The sequence below is a fragment of the Salmo trutta genome, chromosome 12 (genome assembly GCF_901001165.1).
Source record: "Salmo trutta chromosome 12, fSalTru1.1, whole genome shotgun sequence".
Taxonomy (NCBI): domain Eukaryota; kingdom Metazoa; phylum Chordata; class Actinopteri; order Salmoniformes; family Salmonidae; genus Salmo; species Salmo trutta.
In genome coordinates, this window is record NC_042968.1 from 3,399,831 (window position 1) to 3,420,830 (window position 21,000).

At 42.4% G+C, this 21,000-nt stretch overlaps 1 protein-coding gene across 2 annotated transcripts in view; it reads left to right on the forward strand.

The window, feature by feature from the left end:
- kif6 (kinesin family member 6) overlaps positions 1 to 21,000 on the forward strand; it is a 261,943-nt gene that overhangs the window by 222,936 nt on the left and 18,007 nt on the right. For both annotated transcript variants that reach the window (XM_029766851.1, XM_029766852.1), the window contains one exon: positions 20,122 to 20,172. In XM_029766851.1, the coding sequence (XP_029622711.1) occupies positions 20,122 to 20,172 (51 nt within the window). The remainder of the gene's footprint in view (positions 1 to 20,121; positions 20,173 to 21,000) is intronic.

Genomic DNA, 21,000 nt, shown 5'->3' on the forward strand with positions numbered 1-21,000 from the left:
ACTAACAGCACTATTTCCCTTCCTTGAGCCCAATTCCACCCATTATGTTTTTGTTTAGTCTGATGTTATTTTGTTTTGACTCCTTTTTATATATTTTTCTACAATTGTTAAGCGACTTTGGGTCCTTGAAAAGGGCTATGTATTATTATTATTATTGTTCAGTAGTGGAGTTGGTATAGAATGAGTTCAACTGGCAAACCACAACACACAGTACGAATCTGTATACTTGTTCTCCTTTTGATTTGCATTTTATTCATAATCCTCCATACATCTCTATCCCATTTCTATAGTCCCAATAAACCACTAAGTAGTGTGAGGGGGATGGTGGAAGATATTGAGCAAAAAAACGAAACGCAGGTGAAAACAAATGACTTGCCCATGTGTTGCCCCTGTTCCGCTGCCACCAGCGAGGTGACGACCTGTCCTAAGGGGCACATTCAAACCTCCTGCAGGTTGAGTTCAATAACTACAGGCAGATGGTGAGATTCTGGGGGAAGCTTTGAATAGGTCAGTAGCCTACAGAGTAATATGAAAATAATGCTATTGCTAAATTGATATAGATATTATAAAGTGTTTTGATAACTTTCACATGTAATAACAGATCCATATAGGATAAACAACCCTTTACATAATACCATAGAAGCAATGTTCTGCTAATATAACAATGTGCACCTTTAATTTTTCATTGTCATTCCCTGCCGAAACAGATACTGTGTCTATCGGCATATTGTCTTGTGGTAATGGGGCTACCTTGGCAAACATGTCAGAGTGGTTATACCTTCCTGTGTGGTGACATCTCTCAAACAGCTTTTTTGCCTTTATTTAACTAGGCAAGAAAGGCTTAAGCTCGTCTATCAATTCATAAAAATGTGTCAATACTTTGCCCCTTGATAACCAGTGCACTTCTGTATGTTGTAAAAGATTTACATGTTCGCTGCCCATATCATTGCATAGTGCAGAAAATACTCGAGAGTTCAGGGGCCTTGCTTTAACAAACTTAACCATTTTCAGTGTAGTGTCCAAAATGTCTTTCAAGCTGTCAGGCATTCCCTTGGCAGCAATAGCCTCTCGGTGGATGCTGCAGTGTACCCAAGTGGCGTCAGGAGCAACTGCTCACACGCACATTACCACTCCACTATGTCTCCTTGTCATGGCTTTTGCGCCATCAGTACAGACACCAACACATCTTGACCACCAAAGTCCATTTGAAGTCACAAAGCTGTCCGGTACTTTAACAAATATCCTCTCCAGTTGCCTTGGTGTCCAGTGGTTTGCAGGAGAGGATGTCTTCCTTTATTGACCCACCATAAACGTAACGGACGTATACCAGGATCTGTGCCAGGCCCGCCATGTCTGTTGACTCATCCAGCTGTAATGCATAGAATTCACTGGCTTGTGTGCGAAGCAGCAATTCTTTCAAAACATCTCCTGCCATGTCACTGATGCGTCGTGAAACAGTGTTGTTTGATGGAGGCATTGTCTGTATAGTTTTTTTGGGCCTTTTACCCCAGCCTTGTCCCAGCCATATCCGTGGCAGCAGGAAGATTTAAGTCCACCACAATAGTATGGGACTTGCCTGTCCTAGCCACTTGTGAGCTCACCATATAAGATGCTTATAGCCCCTTTTTAATGGTATCTGTTTCTTTTTTACATCTTAATACTTGAAAGTTGTCTTAATTCTCTCTCAAAAAACTCCCGTGGCTTATTTTTCTAATTGGCATGTTTTGTTTCTAAATGTCTGCGCAAGAGTGAAAGTTTCATCGAGTTGTGAGATAGTACTTTTGCACATATGTGACTGAGGCAAGGCATTACTCCCAATATAAGTGAACCCCAAATCAATGTAGTTCTCATCATATTTGCGCCTCTTCGATGGTCCAACGTCCCTGTCTGTTGTTCGGTGCTTTCCCGTGTAAGGGGGCAGTAGCTCTTCGGCTGCATCAGATTCACTACTGTCAGTGTCCATGCTAGCTGGGCTAACAAGAAATGTAGAATTACTGATGCTAGCATTGGATGTGCTCGAGGAAGCAGAACAACTTGTGACGTCGACAGGTGCAGGTGTAGTCCTGCTGGTAGTAGCAGTATTACCAGTAGAGCTGGTATGTGTCTCTATGGACGTGGGTCTTACTTTTTTTATCAATTTAACCAATCTTCAAGCAAACAGTATGAGCAGCAGCTACATTTGGCTACATACGGACCATTAGTGGAAAACGGTTAATGTGATTTGATGTTTTTTTCATAAATAAAAAAAAGTGAAACATTTTTATTTGGCGTACCCCCGACGGCATTGCGCGTACCCCTGGGGTCTACACCCGTTCAGCATCTTTCAACCCCTCTTAAGCCTTAGCCCCACCCGTCTCTTTAAAACATGGCCTCACATGAATTATTAAACAGAGTAAGGTTGTGTAGTAAACAACCAAAGTTTTGAATACTAAAAGTGGTGAAAGTAGTAGTAACAATTCACTTTATCTAGTCATTGGCCTATATGCTAATCTGATTTAGGTGCAAGTCATGTTGCTCTTCACATTACCGTCTATGGTAAACACACACTATATCAAATAAAATCTAAGTTTATTTGCCACATGCACAGGATACAGAAGGTGTAAACGGTACAGTGAAATGGTTACTTGCACATTTGCATAGTAGCAAAATCAAGTTTCCAGATAAATATAATTAGATGATTCTTAGCCACACAAACTTGTCTAAATTGATATTTCATGTGAAAGAAATGCTATAACCACCCCCCAGCCACATCTAGCAAAGTGAATGGGTCAGTATTGTCTAGACATTTTTTTAATTCATTTTATTTAACCTTTATTTAACTATGCAAGTCAGTTAAGAACATTAAGAACAAATTCTTATTTACAATGACGGCCTACTCCTGCCAAACCCATATGACGCTGGGCCAATTGTGTGTCACCCTATTGGACTCCCAATCACGGCCGGATGTGATACAGACATGCACACATGTTCATGAAATACAATAGATGACCGTAATCACCCCCAGACACACCTGGCTAACCTGATGGGTCATGTAATCCTCTGGCGGAGTCTTTTGTTTAGACATGTAGCTAGCTAAACAATGAACCTAATGGTGCTTTCAAGACAACTTGTAAGAAGCGACGCTGGAGATGAGAAGCGGGTACAGGGAGTGAACATTTAATTGGAACAGACATGGAACAAACAAGGAACAGCATCAGCACCAGGTAACATAAGGACAGACAATAAACAATGCAGCAGCGGGGAACAGAGCTGGGGAACTGACAAATATAGGAGAGGTAATGACAGAGGCGATTGAGTCCAGTTGAGTCCAATAATTGCTGAAGCTTGTGACGGGGGAAGGCAGGTGTGCGTAATGATGGTGGCAGGAGTGCGTAATGCTGGGCAGCCTGGTGCCCTTGAGTGCCAGGGGTGGAGAGCGTGAGCAGGCGTGATACAACTAGGAACTTGGAAAAATACAAGGTCACATCATGACGTCAGTGATCTTCAGGTCGGGAAGTCAGAGCTCTAGAAAGAAATCCCGAGTTGGAATTCCGAGTTAGAAGCTGTGTTCGAATACCCATACTAACATACTGTATAATACATACTTAATGAGTATATACTACATACTATATATACTGTTAGTTCATTTTAGTATACTGTTAACGAACGGTATCTTTTCAGTTGAGCGTACTAGAGCTTCGCCTGTCTACCAGAAGTTGATGCTGTTGCTATGCAACCTTTTGCTAGCTTGTTCTTATGGCTCAAATCCCGTTAACGGGATCGATTTGACAACATCCAGTGAAATGGCAGAGCGCCAAATTCAAAAAAATATACTGCTCAAAAAAATAAAGGGAACACTTAAACAACACATCCTAGATCTGAATGAAAGAAATAATCTTATTAAATACTTTTTTCTTTACATAGTTGAATGTGCTGACAACAAAATCACACAAAAATAATCAATGGAAATCAAATTTATCAACCTATGGAGGTCTGGATTTGGAGTCACACTCAAAATTAAAGTGGAAAACTACACTACAGGCTGATCCAACTTTGATGTAATGTCCTTAAAACAAGTCAAAATGAGGCTCAGTAGTGTGTGTGGCCTCCACGTGCCTGTATGACCTCCCTACAACGCCTGGGCATGCTCCTGATGAGGTTTCGGATGGTCTCCTGAGGGATCTCCTCCCAGACCTGGACTAAAGCATCCGCCAACTCCTGGACAGTCTGTGGTGCAACGTGGCGTTGGTGGATGGAGCGAGACATGATGTCCCAGATGTGCTCAATTGGATTCAGGTCTGGGGAACGGGCGGGCCAGTCCATAGCATCAATGCCTTCCTCTTGCAGGAACTGCTGACACACTCCAGCCACATGAGGTCTAGCATTGTCTTGCATTAGGAGGAACCCAGGGCCAACCGCACCAGCATATGGTCTCACAAGGGGTCTGAGGATCTCATCTCGGTAGCTAATGGCAGTCAGGCTACCTCTGGCGAGCACATGGAGGGCTGTGCGGCCCCCCAAAGAAATGCCACCTGTCACGGCTCATCCTCTGCAGTGCAGGGGCGGTTCCCCCTGCAGGCAGAGGAGGGTCGTTAGTGATTGCAGCTGGTGTGATTGGAGCCACCTGGGCTCAGGGTATTTAACCAACTGCTCCACTAACCTCTCTCTGGTCTGTCGGGTCAGGCTGGTCTGGCTCCTCGCTGAGCTTCAGGCTCGCTGGGCTTGCTCTCTTTCTCCCTGCTCCTCCAGGTATGATCCGGTTTTGTTTGTTCCTTTGTAGCTGTATTTAGTTTCCACTCAGTCATGTTTACACATACATATTCACGCATCCATGCACCTTACATACACCTTACATTATGACATTTCAATCTTGGTGTTCTCTGGCAAATGCCAAACGTCCTGCACGGTGTTGGGCTGTAAGCACAACCCCCACCTGTGGACGTCGGGCCCTCATACCACCCTCATGGAGTCTGTTTCTGACCGTTTGAGCAGACACATGCACATTTGTGGCCTGCTGGAGGTCATTTTGCAGGGCTCTGGCAGTGCTTCTCCTGCTCCTCCTTGCACAAAGGCGGAGGTAGTGGTCCTGCTGCTGGGTTGTTGCCCTCCTACGGCCTCCTCCACGTCTCCTGATGTACTGGCCTGTCTCCTGGTAGCGCCTCCATGCTCTGGACACTACGCTGACAGACACAGCAAACCTTCTTGCCACAGCTCGCATTGATGTGCCATCCTGGATGAGCTGCACTATCTGAGCCACTTGTGTGGGTTGTAGACTCCGTCTCATGCTACCACTAGAGTGAAAGCACCGCCAGCATTCAAAATTGACCAAAACATCAGCCAGGAAGCATAGGAACTGAGAAGTGGTCTGTGGTCCCCACCTGCAGAACCACTCCTTTATTGGGGGTGTCTTGCTAATTGCCTATAATTTCCACCTGTTGTCTATTCCATTTGCACAACAGCATGTGAAATTTATTGTCAATCAGTGTTGCTTCCTAAGTGGACAGTTTGATTTCACAGAAGTGTGATTGACTTGGAGTTACATTGTGTTGTTTAAGTGTTACCTTTATTTTTTTGAGCAGTGTATATAAAAAATATTTAACTTTCATACATTCACAAGTGCAATACACCAATTAAAGCTGAAGTTCTTCTTAATCTAGCCACCGTGTCAGATTTCAAAAAGGCTTTACGGCGAAAGCAAACCATGCTATTATGTGAGGACAGCACCCCATCAAACAAACACAGACAATCATATTTCATCCCGCCAGGCGCGACACAAAACTCAGAAATAACGATATAATTCATGCCTTACCTTTGACGAGCTTCTTCTGTTGGCACTCCAATATGTCCCATAAACATCACAAATTATCTTTTTGTTCGATTAATTCCGTCGTTATATATTCAAAAGGTCAATTTATTTGGCGCATTTGATCCAGAAAAACACCGGTTCCAACTCGCGCAACATGACTACAAAATATCTCAAGTTACCTGTGATCTTTGTCCAAACATTTCAAACAACTTTCCTAATACAACTTTAGGTATTTTTTTACGTAAATAATTGATACAATTTAAGACGGGATAAACTGCGTTCAATACCGGAGGAAAACAAAGTGGAGCCTGCTTTTCAGGTCACGCGCCTCTATCAAACAGTACACTTCACTCTACCCTCGTTCTGAACAGGGCTACTTCTTCATTACACAAAGGAAAAACATCAATCAATTTCTAAAGACTGTTGACATCCAGTGGAAGCGATAGGAACTCCAAGCAACTGCTACGTAACAGCCAGTGGAATCCTGTGGCGCGTTATTCAAATACCTTAGAAATGCTATTACTTCAGTTTCTCAAACATATGACTATTTTACACCATTTTAAAGACAAGACTCTCGTTAATCTAACCACACTGTCCGATTTCAAAAAGGCTTTACAACGAAAGCAAAACATTAGATTATGTCAGCAGAGTACCCAGCCAGAAATAATCAGACACCCATTTTTCAAGCTAGCATATAATGTCACAAAACCCAAACCACAGCTAAATGCAGCACTAACCTTTGATGATCTTCATCAGATGACACTCCTAGGACATTATGTTATACAATACATGCATGTTTTGTTCAATCAAGTTCATATTTATATCAAAAACCAGCTTTTTACATTAACATGTGACGTTCAGAACTAGCATACCCACCGCAAACTTCCGGTGAATTTACTAAATTACTCACGATAAACGTTCACAAAAAACATAACAATTATTTTAAGAATTATAGATACAGACCTCCTTTATGCAATCGCTATGTCCTTTTTAAAATAGCTTTCGGCAAAAGCACATTTTGCAATATTCTGAGTAGATAGCTCGCCATCACGGGCTAGCTATTTTGACACCCACCAAGTTTGGCACTCACCAAACTCAGATTTACTATAAGAAAAATGTTATTACCTTTGCTGTTCTTCGTCAGAATGCACTCCCAGGACTTCTACTTCAATAACAAATGTTGGTTTGGTTCAAAATAATCCATAGTTATGTTCAAATATCCTCTGTTTTGTTCGTGCGTTCAAGACACTATCCGAAGGGTAACGAAGGGTGACGCGCCCGGCGCGTATCGTGACAAAAAAATTCAAAATATTCCATTACCGTACTTCGAAGCATGTCAACCGCTGTTTAAAATCAATTTTTATGCGATTTTTCTCGTAAAAAAGCGATAATATTCCGACCGGGAAACCCTGTTTTCGTTCAAAGACTAAAAATCTAAAATGGACTCTTCACGTGCATGCACACCCCCGTCTCATTGTTCTCTGATCGACCACTTACCAAATGCGCTACTGTTAATCAGCCATGGCCTGCAAAGTCATCAGTCAACGTTCTGGCGCCCTCTGAGAGCCTATGGGAGCCCTAGGAAGTGTCACGTTACAGCAGAGATCCTCAGTTTTCAATAAAGAGAGTGTAGAAGGCCAAGAAATGGTCAGAGAGGGCACTTCCTGTTTGGAATCTTCTCAGGTTTTTGCCTGCCATATGAGTTCTGTTATACTCACAGACACCATTCAAACAGTTTTAGAAACTTTAGGGTGTTTTCTATCCAAATCAAACAATTATATGCATATTCTAGTTTCTGGGCAGTAGTAATAACCAGATTAAATCGGGTACGTTTTTTATCCGGCCGTGCAAATACTGCCCCCTACCCTAGAGAGGTTAAACTGATCAGCCAGAGCGTCCGCTGTGCGCTCTAAATGCGAAACGCTCTGAATTTACGAACCGCCATTCTGACCGCACAGTTGCAGTCACCAACGCTCTGGAAAACAAAACAGCCTAACCAGCTCTGCTAGGGCGACTAATGTTCAGTGAACTGTTCTCTCTCACTTAGATGTCTGGAAGTAGCTAGCAAGTTAGCTTGGGTGCTTGACTGCTGTTGTTAGTACATTCAGATCAACCCTTAAAGAGATGGGTGGGGCTAAAGCTTAAGACGGTGCGAACGATGCTGATTGGGTGGAGACAAAGAAGGGCTCTCCAGTAGTAGTACCAAAACATTCAAAGGCCATTTTCTCAAAAGTGAGTTTACAAGTTGATCAACTTTCAAATCAAAATTACTTTCCCATTGTTCCTCAACTGTAGTTTATGATATACCATTTTGTAGCCATGAATCTCTACTTTTATCCAATGTAAAAAACACAATTTCAAATTTTGCTACACAAGACTGATTTGAGCCGTTCGGTCACATATTTGCAGTCAAACATGATCAAACACATGCTGAGCAGCTCATATTCTAGATAGAAGTATACTACATAGCAGACCAATCTCAAACGCATCTTTCCGCATGTCCATTATCTCAGCCAATCATGGCTAGCAGGAAGGTTCCTGTAATTTTCCATAGCTAAATTCATATTTACAGATGGCATACAAGTTTGTTAATAAGGCACATGAAAGCTCACATTTTCCAGAAGGCATTTCTGCCCAAAGAAACGCATTTTGATTAAAAAACAATTTACGTTCAATGCCTCTCCTGTGATGAAGTGACGTGCGATATACACGTAGTTTTCTGAAAACTACTAGTTGTATCTGCTTGGTTGGGGAATTAGTCTACTAGTTTATCATGCCGGGTATTTTTTAATACAACTTTTCACATAACACACAATACATGTCGTTATTGATGAAGCTTTCTATGCCATCAGGCCAGCAACTCGGTTATTATCAGAGGCCTCATGATCGCGTGTCCTTTTTATAGGTGTCAGGGAGACTGGCAAAACGGAGGAGGACACAAGTACCTGTGTCGCATGACACACTTTTATTCTGAGGTCTTGCCTGACAAGCTGTGAAAATAGCAAGTGAACAGTGACTGAAATTGTTTTTGGAGGTCGCTAAACCTTTGCAATCACATTGCTGGACATGTTATTATACCCACCTTTGCTCTGTCTGGTAGGCAGACATCCGTTCATGATCAGGGGATCAATCTGGCACCCAACTGTGCACTCTGTCTAACAGAAAAACAGGGTCAACGATTGTCATCATCCCGCAATTATAAACATAGTTTGAGAAATAACGTAATCTCGCTAATTCTATTTACAGATGTAGACTGACTTTTATTTTGAAGGTGAACCGCATATTCCACTATTGTGGCTAATCATTATTGTGGCTAGCTTCACATAGGTAAGGGAAGCAAAGTGGATGGAGGAGCAATATGCACGTGGAGCTGGGCAAAGCGGCCATAGTTTGTTGACATAATTGTAATCCAAACTTTAATTTACTCATTGTTGACGCAGTGAGGTTCCAAACTCTGTTTTAGACGATACTGATTTTATGACCAAAATTATCGTATTTACACTTTGTAGTCAATTTTGACACCATAATAAATGTTTCTGACTCATATCGATGCAACACATGTTTTGTTGTTGGTTTTCAGGGGCAGTTGCTCTTTAGTGCCGTTTTAAGTTCTGTGCTGTGTGCCTTTTCTCCATGTTCTCAGTTGTCAGTACATGGGAATTCATGTCCCATTTCTCTTCAATGTGATGGCTCGTTGCAGTGATGTGTTACAGTGTTCATAGATGTCGAGCAATCTGTTGTTAATGCCACATATGGTGTTTGAGAGCTTATGCTTTGTACTTGCAGAGCAATCATTGTTCAATTTTTTGACATTGAATCTTGAAGTCTGGTTCTAAATGTCCTCTCCCTGTCAACTGCGTTTATGTTCAGCAAACTTAACATGTGTAAATATTTGTATGAAAAAAACCACGATTCAACAACTGAGACAAACTGAACAAGTTCCACAGACATGTGACTAACAGAAATTGAATAATGTGTCCCTGAACAAGGGGGGGGGGGTCAAAATCAAAAGTAACAGTCAGTATATGGTGTGGCCAACAGCTGCATTAAGTACTGCAGTGCATCTCCTCCTCGTGGACTGCACCAGATTTGCCAGTTCTTGCTGTGAGATGTTACCCCATTCTTCCACCAAGGCACCTGCAAGTTCCCGTACATTTCTGGGGAGAATGGCCCTAGCCCTCACCCTCCGATCCAACAGGTCACAGACGTGCTCAATGGGATTGAGATCCGGGCTCTTCACTGGCCATGGCAGAACACTGACATTCCTGTCTTGCAGGAAATCACGCACAGAACGAGCAGTATGGCTGGTGGCATTGTCATGTTGCAGGGTCATGTCAGGATGTGCCTGCAGGAAGGGTACCACATGAGGGAGGAGGATGTCTTCCCTGTAACGCACAGCGTTGAGATTGCCTGCAATGACAACAAGCTCAGTCCGATGATGCTGTGACAGACCGCCCCAGACCATGACGGACCCTCCACCTCCAAATCGATCCCGCTCCAGAGTACAGGCCTCGGTGTAACTCTCATTCCTTCGATGATAAACGCGAATCCGACAATCACCCCTGGTGAGACAAATCCGCGACTCGTCAGTGAAGAGCACTTTTTGCCAGTCCTGTCTGGTCCAGCGACGGTGGGTTTGTGCCCATAGGCGACGTTGTTGCCGGTGATGTCTGGTGAGGACCTGCCTTACAACAGGCCTACAAGCCCTCAGTCCAGCCTCTCTCAGCCTATTGCGGACAGTCTGAGCCCTGATGGAGGGATTGTGCGTTCCTGGTGTAACTCGGACAGTTGTTTTTGCCATCCTGTACCTGTCCCGCAGGTGTGATGTTTGGATGTGTGTACCGATCCTGGGCAGGTGTTGTTACACGTGGTCTGCCACTGCGAGGACGATCAGCTGTCCGTCCTGTTGCCATGTAGTGCTGTCTTAGGCGTCACACAGTACAGACATTTCAATTTATTGCCCTGGCCAGATCTGCAGTCCTCATGCCTCCTTGCAGCATGCCTAAGGCACATTCACGCAGATAAGCAGGGACCCTGGACATCTTTCTTTTGGTGTTTTTCAGTCAGTAGAAAGTCAGTAGAAAGGCCTCTTTAGTGTCCTAAGTTTTCATAACTGTGACCTTAATTGCCTATCGTTTGTAAGCTGCTAGTGTCTTAACGACTGTTCCACAGGTGCATGTTCATTAATTGTTTATGGTTCATTGAACAAGCATGGGAAACAGTGTTTAAACCCATTACAATGAAGATATACACAAATATACATACATACACATACTTATGTATATACAGTTGAAGTCAGAAGTTTACATACACTTAGGTTGGAGTCATTAAATCTGGTTTTTCAACCACTCAACAAATTTCTTGTTTACAAACTATAGTTTGGCAAGTCAGTTAGGACATCTACTTTGTGCATAACACAAGTCATTTTTCCAACAATTGTTTACAGACAGATTATTTCACTTATAATTCAATGTATCACAATTCCAGTGGGTAAGAAGTTTACATACATTAAGTTGACTGTGCCTTTAAACAGCTTGGAAAATTCCAGAAAAGGATATCATGGCTTTAGAAGCTTCTGATAGGCTAATTGACATCATTTGAGTCAATTGGAGGTGTACCTGTGGATGTATTTCAAGGCCTACCTTCAAACTCAGTGCCTCTTTGCTTGACATCATGGGAAAATCAAAAGAAATCAGCCAAGACCTCAGAAAAAAAATTGTAGACCTCCACAAGTCTGGTTCATCCTTGGGAGCAATTTCCAAATGCCTGAAGGTACCACGTTCATCTGTATAAATGATAGTATGCAAGTATAAACACCATGGGACGCAGTCGTCATACTGCTCAGGAAGGAGACGCGTTCTGTCTCCTAGAGATGAACGTACTTTGGTGTGATAAGTGCAAATCAATCCCAGAACAACAGTAACAGCAACAGAAGATGCTGGAGGAAACAGATACAGAAGTATTTATATCCACAGTAAAACGAGTCCTATATCGACATAACCTGAAAGGTTGCTTAGCAAGGAAGAAGCCACTGCTTCAAAACCGCCATAAAAAAAGCCAGACTATGGTTTGCAACTGCACATGGGGACAAAGATCGTACTTTTTGGAGACATGTCCTCTGGTCTGATGAAACGAAAATAGAACTGTTTGGCCATAATGACCATCGGTATGTTTGGAGGGAAAAGGGGGAGGCTTGCAACCCGAAGAATATCATCCCAACCGTGAAGCACAGGGGTGGCAGCATCATGTTGTGGGGGTGCTTTGCTGCAGGAGGTACTGGTGCACTTCACAAAATAGATGGCATCATGAGGAAGGAAAATTATGTGGATTTATTAAAGCAACATCTCAAGACATCAGTCAGGAAGTTAAAGTTTGGTCGCAAATGGGTCTTCCTAATGGACAATGACCCCAAACATACTTTCAAAGTTGTGGCAAAACTGCTTACGGACAACAAAGTCAAGGTATTGAGGTGGCCATCACAAAGCCCTGACCTCAATCCTATAGAAAATGTGTGGGCAGAACTGAAAAAGCAAGGAGGCCTACAAACCTGACTCAGTTAGAGCAGCTCTGTCTGAAGGAATGGGCCAAAATGCACCGAACCTATTGTGGGAAGCTTCTGGAAGGCTACCCAAAACGTTTGACCCAAGTTAAACAATTTAAAGGCAGTGCTACCAAATACTAATTGAGTGTATGTAAATTTATGACCCACTTGGAGTGTGATGATAGAAATAAAAGCTGAAATAAATAATTCTCTCAACTATTATTCTGACATTTCACATTCTTAAAATGAAGTGGTGATCCTAACTGACCTAAGATAGGGAGAACAGGCTTTTATATAATTCTAAATTACTAGTAATGATAATAATTATAATATTCGCTTTGTTTGAAAAATATCAATATTTTGGACATTATTTAATTTTCAAATAATTGTAAAATGAGCAAGAAAAAGGCCATTCTTGAACATGGTGAGACATTGTTACTAATTTGTAAATAAAGCCAGTTTGTTATTTATAATAATTTATTTCTGTTTTTAGAGGGAGAAAAACAAAAAAACCTACAGTTATTTCATGGGTCTCCCAGTCGAAGCCACCACAGGTATTGAACTAGCATCTGTAGCAACCCAGCTTTCACTGCTATGCAGTGTCTTAGAACGTTGCGCCACTCAAGCGTTGTACAATATGACTGGTTGGGAGTGGCATATAGCTCTACAGTGAGAGCAAAATTATCCTAACAAAATCAAATAATAAAAACCTTAGTGTAACAACAGGTTTAGTAAGTAATACTGAAGTCGTGTAAAATTCTCAGTTCCCATTTAGGTTTATGTCACCCATTCATTGTCAGTTAGAGACACAGTAGGACCCAAAAGCATAATCAGTGCTCTAACTGCCCTTTGCGCTGGTCTGGAGCAATGAAGTGGTGACGCAGGGTACCATACTAAACCACAAATTACCTCTAAGTCCCGCAGCGTAAGCTCGCAGCTTTTAAAGGAGGAACCACTGTAGGTTGTCATGTAGGCACGAACATCTGGTCTCACTATACGCTGATGACATTTTGCTTTACCTCACTAAACCAGAAATTTCACTCCGAGCATTAGTTGACATCCTGAAATAATATGGGACCTTTTCAGGATATAAAATAAACCTATCAAATAGTATAATCATTCCTTATAACAGGGTAGCTATGCAGAACCCAATTTTCAAGTCTCAAGTCAAGTCTCAAGTCAAGACCGTCAAGTCTCAAGTCAAGTCTCAAGGCAAGACCGTCAAGTCTCAAGTCAAGTCTCAAGTCAAGTCTCAAGGCAAGTCTCAAGGCAAGTCTCAAGTCTTAAACTTTGAGTTTCGAGTCCTAATAAAAAGTCATAATGTGCTCTTCACCAAATGTAATACCATTTCATATTTTTAACAAGAGTAATAGTATATTACATTTACGCAAATCATGAATGCTTTTAAAAATACCTGTATATTTATTACTTTCCAAATAAGCATTATATTTCCATGGAAATACATGGGTAGCCATGAGAAAGACACCCCCCCCCCCCCCCCCAATAGTGATCGAGGATTGCTATGGGGCACAATCGGGCGATGTAGGCTTGTACACAATCGCCCAACCTTACACACACACTCTCTCTCTGTGTGGTTACAGTAGGCTAACGTATGTCAATTGTTTTAGGAACAGCAGTAACATCAGGCAGGATTTAGGCTAACAAGTGCCTAGCCAGTTGTAGCTCAATCTTGGGTGCAATTATCACATTCCCGCACTGACTGACTGTGTGGAGGCTCATTGATTTAATGTTATGTTAGCCTACATGATACACCAGTAAAGTAATAAAATATAGCTGTCGGCTATATTAGCCACGACATACCGTTCTTTGTGCAGCTTCAAATGTCGAACAAAGTTGGAAATTGTTGCCCTGTCTGTAATTTTCTTCCCGCATGTTTTGCAAGTTGCAATCCGTTTTAGTTGATACAGCGTTGTCTTTATATCCGAAAATAATAATTTGTGGTATCATCCTTCCAAGAGCTTCATCTGAATTCACCTGCCGACGTTCCTCTGCACTGCCACGCACAACTTTTTCTCAGCTGGCACAATTTGATTGGCTGCTGTCCGATTCAAACTGTAATCCATTAAATTAAAAGTTGATGAGCTGCACACTTTTTTTAATAGCATCATATTTATATTTGGACTTCGGGAGGGTATCAAGTCAGGTCGAGTCATAAGGCTCAAGTCCAAGTCAAGTCATTGGTAGAGTTGCAAGTCATCATATTTGTGACTCGAGTTTGACTCGAGTCCAAGTCATATGACTCAAATCCACACCACTGGTAATTTCTGGGATTGCAAATTCTTTCTGAAATGAATAAGAAATATTAAGTGAACTATGCTCCACTTCTCAAAAATGTTGTGGAAGAATTAGATAGATGGCGGGATTTACCAATTTCTCTTATTGGGTGGGTCAATTGTGTAAAGATGAAAAAATCATATGTATTGTACCTTTTTCAAACCTTTCCCTTTCCTATTCCCAAAGTTTTTTTCAAAAACCTTAATAGGAAGGTCTCTTCATTTCTGTGGAAAAGGAAACAGAGTGAAACTTTATGTAGACCATACTCAGAAGGATGGCATACTCTACCTGACTGCCAGTTGTATTACTGGGCATCTCAGTTAAAGGCTGTGTGGGTATGGCAAGATACAACAAGTTCACCGTCTTGGAGACAGATGGAGTGAGTGTCTTTACCCTGTGTCATTGGGATCTAAACCTTATATTAGCCCACCTAAAGCTTTGATGTGTCTCACAAACAAGCCTTTAATTAAAAACACTAAATATATTGATTGAAGTGGTTAAACAAACAGCAGGGCATAGATCTATACAGTATATTGTTAGATTCTGGGTTAAACTTGGAACATTGTTATACTCAGAAGGACAGTATCTGACAGTGAGTGATACGGGTGGAGATCTTAGAACCTAACAATGTCACTGAGGGAGACAGGGTAATGTATAATGTTTACATTATGTCAGGATATGTTATTGTTAGCCATCAGGGATTCTATGGAAGGGATCTCTGGGAGGAGAGGAGACACAGCCTGGTTGGTAAGAAGTGAGCACTTTGGGGTAGAGGTCAGGTCAGATGAAGTGAGGAAGAACAGATATCACTAAGGTTCTGTCTTGCAAAACAGAGATGCATTGGCTGTTCAGTTGTGGAGGAGGAGACTCCGCCTAGGAGAAACGGTTAAATATCAGTGCTTGTGTGAAATGTCGTTTGTCTGAATACAGCTGTATCGACCGCTTTGGGAAGAATTAAACTTGGTTAAGCTTTTCTAGTGTCCGTTGAGTTATTTACTCGAAAAATAGGAACTTAACAATATATACAAACACCTTTCTATGATAACACATCTTACCCAAAGCCCTGAGAGATGGTATTACATTTTCGTGGTTCATAACGTTGCTGCCACCGTCTCCTATTACCAAAAAGAGCTTCTGGACATCAGAACAGCGATTACTCACCTCGAACTGGACAAAGATTTTTTTTTTATGAGTCCGATGCAAAGGATATACTGCTTTGTCAAGACAAGGCCCAAATCGTCATCATCAGCGTGATGAAAATATGTAGGAAAAGGGGGAGGAGGGCGGTGTGCCTTGTAAGAATTAGCCGACAAACTGTAAAATCTTATGTCTCACCGAGAAATGACTGAACGACATCACGAATAATGTAGAGCTGGCTGGCTTCTCCGTGCATCGGCAGGACAGAGCAGCTACGTCTGGTAAGACAAGGGGCGGTGGTGTGTGTTTATTTGTCAATACCAGCTGGTGCGCTATGTCTAATATTTAAGAAGTCTCAATGTATTGCTCACCTGAGGTAGAATACCTCATGATAAGCTGTAGATCACACTATATACCAAAAGAGTTCTCATCTATATTAAACTGATGCTGGCACTAAAACCGCACTCAACGAGCTGTATAAGGCCAGAAACAAACAAGAAAATGCTCATCCAGAAGTGGTTCTCCTAGTGGCCGGGGACTTTAATGCAGGCAAACTTAAATCCGTTTTACCTCATTTCTACCAGCATGTCACATGTGCAACCAGAGGGGAAAAAAACTCTAGACCACCTTTACTTCACACACAGAGAAGCATACAAAGCTCTCCCTCGCCCTACATTTGACAAATCGGACCATAATTATATCCTCCTGATTCCTGCTTACAAGAAAAAACTAAAGCAGGAAGTACCAGTGACTCGCTCAATATGGAAGTGGTCAGATTACGCGGATGCTACGCTACAGGACTGTTTTGCTAGAACAGACTGGAATATGTTCCGGGATTCATCCAATGGCATTGAGGAGTATACCACCTCAGTCGTTCTGCCCCTGAACAAGGCAGTTAACCCACTGTTCCTAGGCTGTCATTGAAAATAAGAATTTGTTCTTAACTGACTTGTCTAGTTAAATAAAAGTAAAATAAAATAAAGTCACCGGCTTCATCAATAGGTGCATCGACGATGTCATCCCCACATTGACCGTACAAATATTTCCCAACCAGAAGCCATGGGTTACAGGCAACAGCCGCACCGGGCTAAAGGCTAGAGCTTCCGCTTTCAAGGAGCGGGACACTAATCCGAACGCTTATGAGAAATCCTGCTATGCCCTCAGACAAACCGTCAAACAGGCAAAGTGTCAATACAGGACTAAGATTGAATCCTACTACACCAGCTCTGCCGCACGTCAGATGTGGCAGGGCTTGACAAATATTACGGACTACAAAGGGAAAACCCAGCCGCAAGCTGCCCAGTGATGTGAGCCTACCAGACAAGCTAAATGCCTTTTATGCTTGCTTCGAGGCAAGCAACACTGAAGCATGCATGAGAGCACCAGCTGTTCCGGATGACTGTGTGATCTGCGTTCTCTGTAGCCGATGTGAGCAAGACTGTTAAACAGGTCAACATTCACAAACCCGCAGGGCCAGACGGATTACCAGGACGCGTACTCAAAACATGCGGGAACCAAGTGTCTTCACTGTCGTTTTCGACCTCTTCCTGACCGAGTCTGTTATACCATCATGTTTCAAACAGACCACCATAGTCCCTGTGCCCAAGAAAGCAAAGGTAACCTGCCTAAATGATTACCACCCCGTAGCACTCACGTCGGTTGCCATGAAGTGCTTTGAAAGGCTCAAATCAGCACCATCATGCCGGAAACCCTAGACCCACTCCAATTTGCATACCGCCCCAACAGATCCGCAGATGATGCAATCTCATTCGCACTCCACACTGCCCTTTCCCACCTGGAATAAAGGAACATGTATGTGAGAATGCTGTTCATTGACTACTGCTCAGCGTTCAACACCATAGTGCCCACAATGCTCATCGCTAAGCTAAGGACCCTGGGACTAAACACCTCCCTCTGCAACTGGATCCTGGATTTCCTAATGGGGCGCCCCCAGGGTAGTGAGGTTAGGCAACAGCACATCTGGCACGCTGATCCTCAACACTGGGAACCCTCAGGCGTGCGTGCTTAATCCCCTCCTCTACTCACTGTTCACCCACGACTGCATGGCCAAGCACGACTCCAACACCATCATTAAGTTTGCTGACGACACAAGAGTGGTAGGCCTGGTCACCGACAACAATGAGAAAGCCTATAGGGACGAGGTCAATGACCTGGCAGTGTGGTGCCAAGACAACAACCTCTCCCTCAATGTGAGCAAGACAAACGAGCTGATCTTGGACTATAGGAAAAGGAGGGCCGAACAGGCCCCCATTAACATTGACGGGGCTGAATTGGAGCGGGACGAAAGTTTCAAGTTCCTTTGTGTCCATATCACCAACAAACTATCATGGTCTAAACACACCAAGACAGTTGTGAAGAGGGCACGACAACACTTTTTTTCCCCCTCATATCCCCAGATCCTCAAAAAGATATACAGCTGCACCATCGAGACTATCCTGACCAGTTGCATCACCGCCTGGTATGGCAACTGCTCGGCATCTGACCATAACATCCTACAGAGGGTAGTCCGTACGGCCCAGTACATCACTGGAGCCAAGCTTCCTGACATCCGGGACCTATATACTAGGTGGTGTCAGAGGAAGGCCCAAAAATTCCAGTCATCCAAGTCATAGACTGTTTTCTCTGCTACCGCACGGCAAGCTGTACCTGAGCGCAAAGTCTAGGACCAAAAGGCTCCATAACAGCTTCTACCCCTAAGCCATAAGATTACTGAACAATTAATCAAATAGCCACCCAGATTATTTACATTGATCCCCCCCCCCCCCTCTGTTTTTACACTGCTGCCACTGGCTGTTTATTATCTATGCATAGTCACTTTACAAATTACCTTGACTAACCTATAAGCCCGCACATTGACTCCCCCTGTAGCCTCGTTATTGTTCTGTAATTTTCACATGTTCGTTTTTGATTCTATTTTTTGACTTTACTTTCTTAACTCTATTTCTTGAACTGCGTTGTTGGTTAAGGGCTTGTAAGTAAGCATGTGACAAATATTATTTTTTTTATCCGAAATCTACCACTGATAAACTGTAGCTTGAGAGAAAAAGTTTTAATTTCTTACATGTACTCTGTTCTTCAAGCTGATGGGGAATGATGAAGCTCTGAAGGCTTGCATAAAGTGGTATGATGACCTTGGTCTCATTTTTTAGGCTAATCAATGGAGAAACCTCTTTTTAGATGCTCAGCGTCTTTCATTTAACACAAGGCACAAGTTGATGCAAATCAATATTTTACATAGTGTCTACTTTACACCAGAGAGAGTGTATAAGATAAATTCTAGGGAGAGAAGGGTTTTGTATGATGTGCTCCCATGTAGCCTGTTGTTTTATGTATGTGGAAGGAAAGGGGGGTGGGGGGAATAACTTGCCATTATCTGATTGTCATGTTTTGCTGATGATTGTTAAAAAATATATATACATATTGTATCAATCATGCCCACAGTCATGCCTAGTTGCCCACTAACACGGAACAGCTGGCAGCACCCATCTAAATGGCCAGAGCATGCAATAAGTGTGAATTATTAAGCCCATTTCTCTTTAGAGACAGCATACCTACCCAATTGATTAATTAGCATGCAGAGCCTCAGACTATGCAAAAATATAACATTTTATAGTATGTGACATTTTGAAAATGTTGTATGCTTTAAATGCCAGGATGTCATACTCATTTCGGCTTTTCATTTAGAATTCGCTGCACACTGTTGAGGAAGAAAAGCATATTTTCAGACCACGTGTGTTTGACAACAGCTGATAATCAACAGGTAATTAGATTAGAGGACAGGCTGTAGCCAAATTAACAAATGATGGGAAACGACACATTTGTGCATTAGATGATGCCTTCTCAGTATAGGTGAGCCTAGTATGTTGATATTTGGTGCTTAATGCATACATTTTTACTGAACAGTAGATTCTAAATAGTATGAAGTATGATTAGTACTTACACAGTGGAATGTCATTTTAGTAAGTAATAGGCAGGACAGATTTCAGACACAGCCAACGACTCATACAAGACACCGTCACCAATGTTATGTTGAAAGAACGAGACTTATTTTTAAACGGCTTGAGTTTTTTACAGACTTAGGTTCTCTTGGTTGATGAATAAAGGCCAACTACAGTTAGTTGAGTTGGTTAGTTTACATCATACACTTGTCGGGGATGAATGCCAGTTGGATAACAAGTGTTTGTAATGACGGAATGATGAATTGTAAATAACCTTGACCTTTTAAAATAACATTTTCACATATCTCTTTTCTCGCTCTCCATCTTGTCTCTCTTCATCTCGCTCTTTCTTTATCTCCCTCTCTTTCTACTCCCTTCCTATCTCCTCTTTCTTTTTCTCTCAGATAAACTGAAGAAGCAGTTGGAGTTGCATAGGATGCAGAGAGCCGCTCATGGTACATTGTCTTCCTAATGGTCAGAATGTGCATTTCTCCTCATCCGCAGTTAATTAGTTAGCCCAGAGCCAAACAATAGGAGGGTAGTTTGGTCACACTGCCCATAATGGTAATTCAACCTTAATGGAAGTAAGTTTGCCAATGAAATACCCTTGATTCAAAACCTACACACCAGCCCTATCTAGTCACTTGTGAATCCAAGATGTCTTTTAGCAGACGTGTGCTAAGGGAATAGAGGAAAAACAGACATTGTGGGAAGTTTTCATCCAGCAGAATTTAATTATAATTCTCTTGGACCAATGATTTAGTTGAATGTGACTGAAACAATGCCTGGACCAATTGAACCGAAATTAGCATACTCAATGTTAGCCCCCATTTAAAAAGTATTTAGTAGAGACCTGCGATCTGAATTCCAGAGGACTGGAAACACGACTGGGTGGCAGAACTTTGACTGTACGTTTCATCCCCGTCGACTGGCGAGAGGTCTGACGAGAGAAAGCCGGTTTCAAGTTTACAAACATTTCCCTCGGGTTCAAACGCCAAAGTGTAACAGCTGTCGTCTGAAGAAGTGGACCAAGGTGCAGCGGAGTTAGTGTTCATTATTAGAATTTAATATAAACAACGTGAACACTATACAAAACAAGAAAAGAGTAAACCGACAGCAAACAGTCCTGTCTGGTACAAAACACTGACAGAAATAATTACCCACAAACCCACAAGGCAAAGTAGGCAACTTATGTGTGACTCCCAATCAGCCACAACCCTCTACAGCTGTGCCTGATTGGAAGTCACACGGCCAAAATTACTGAAACAATAAAAAGCACACAG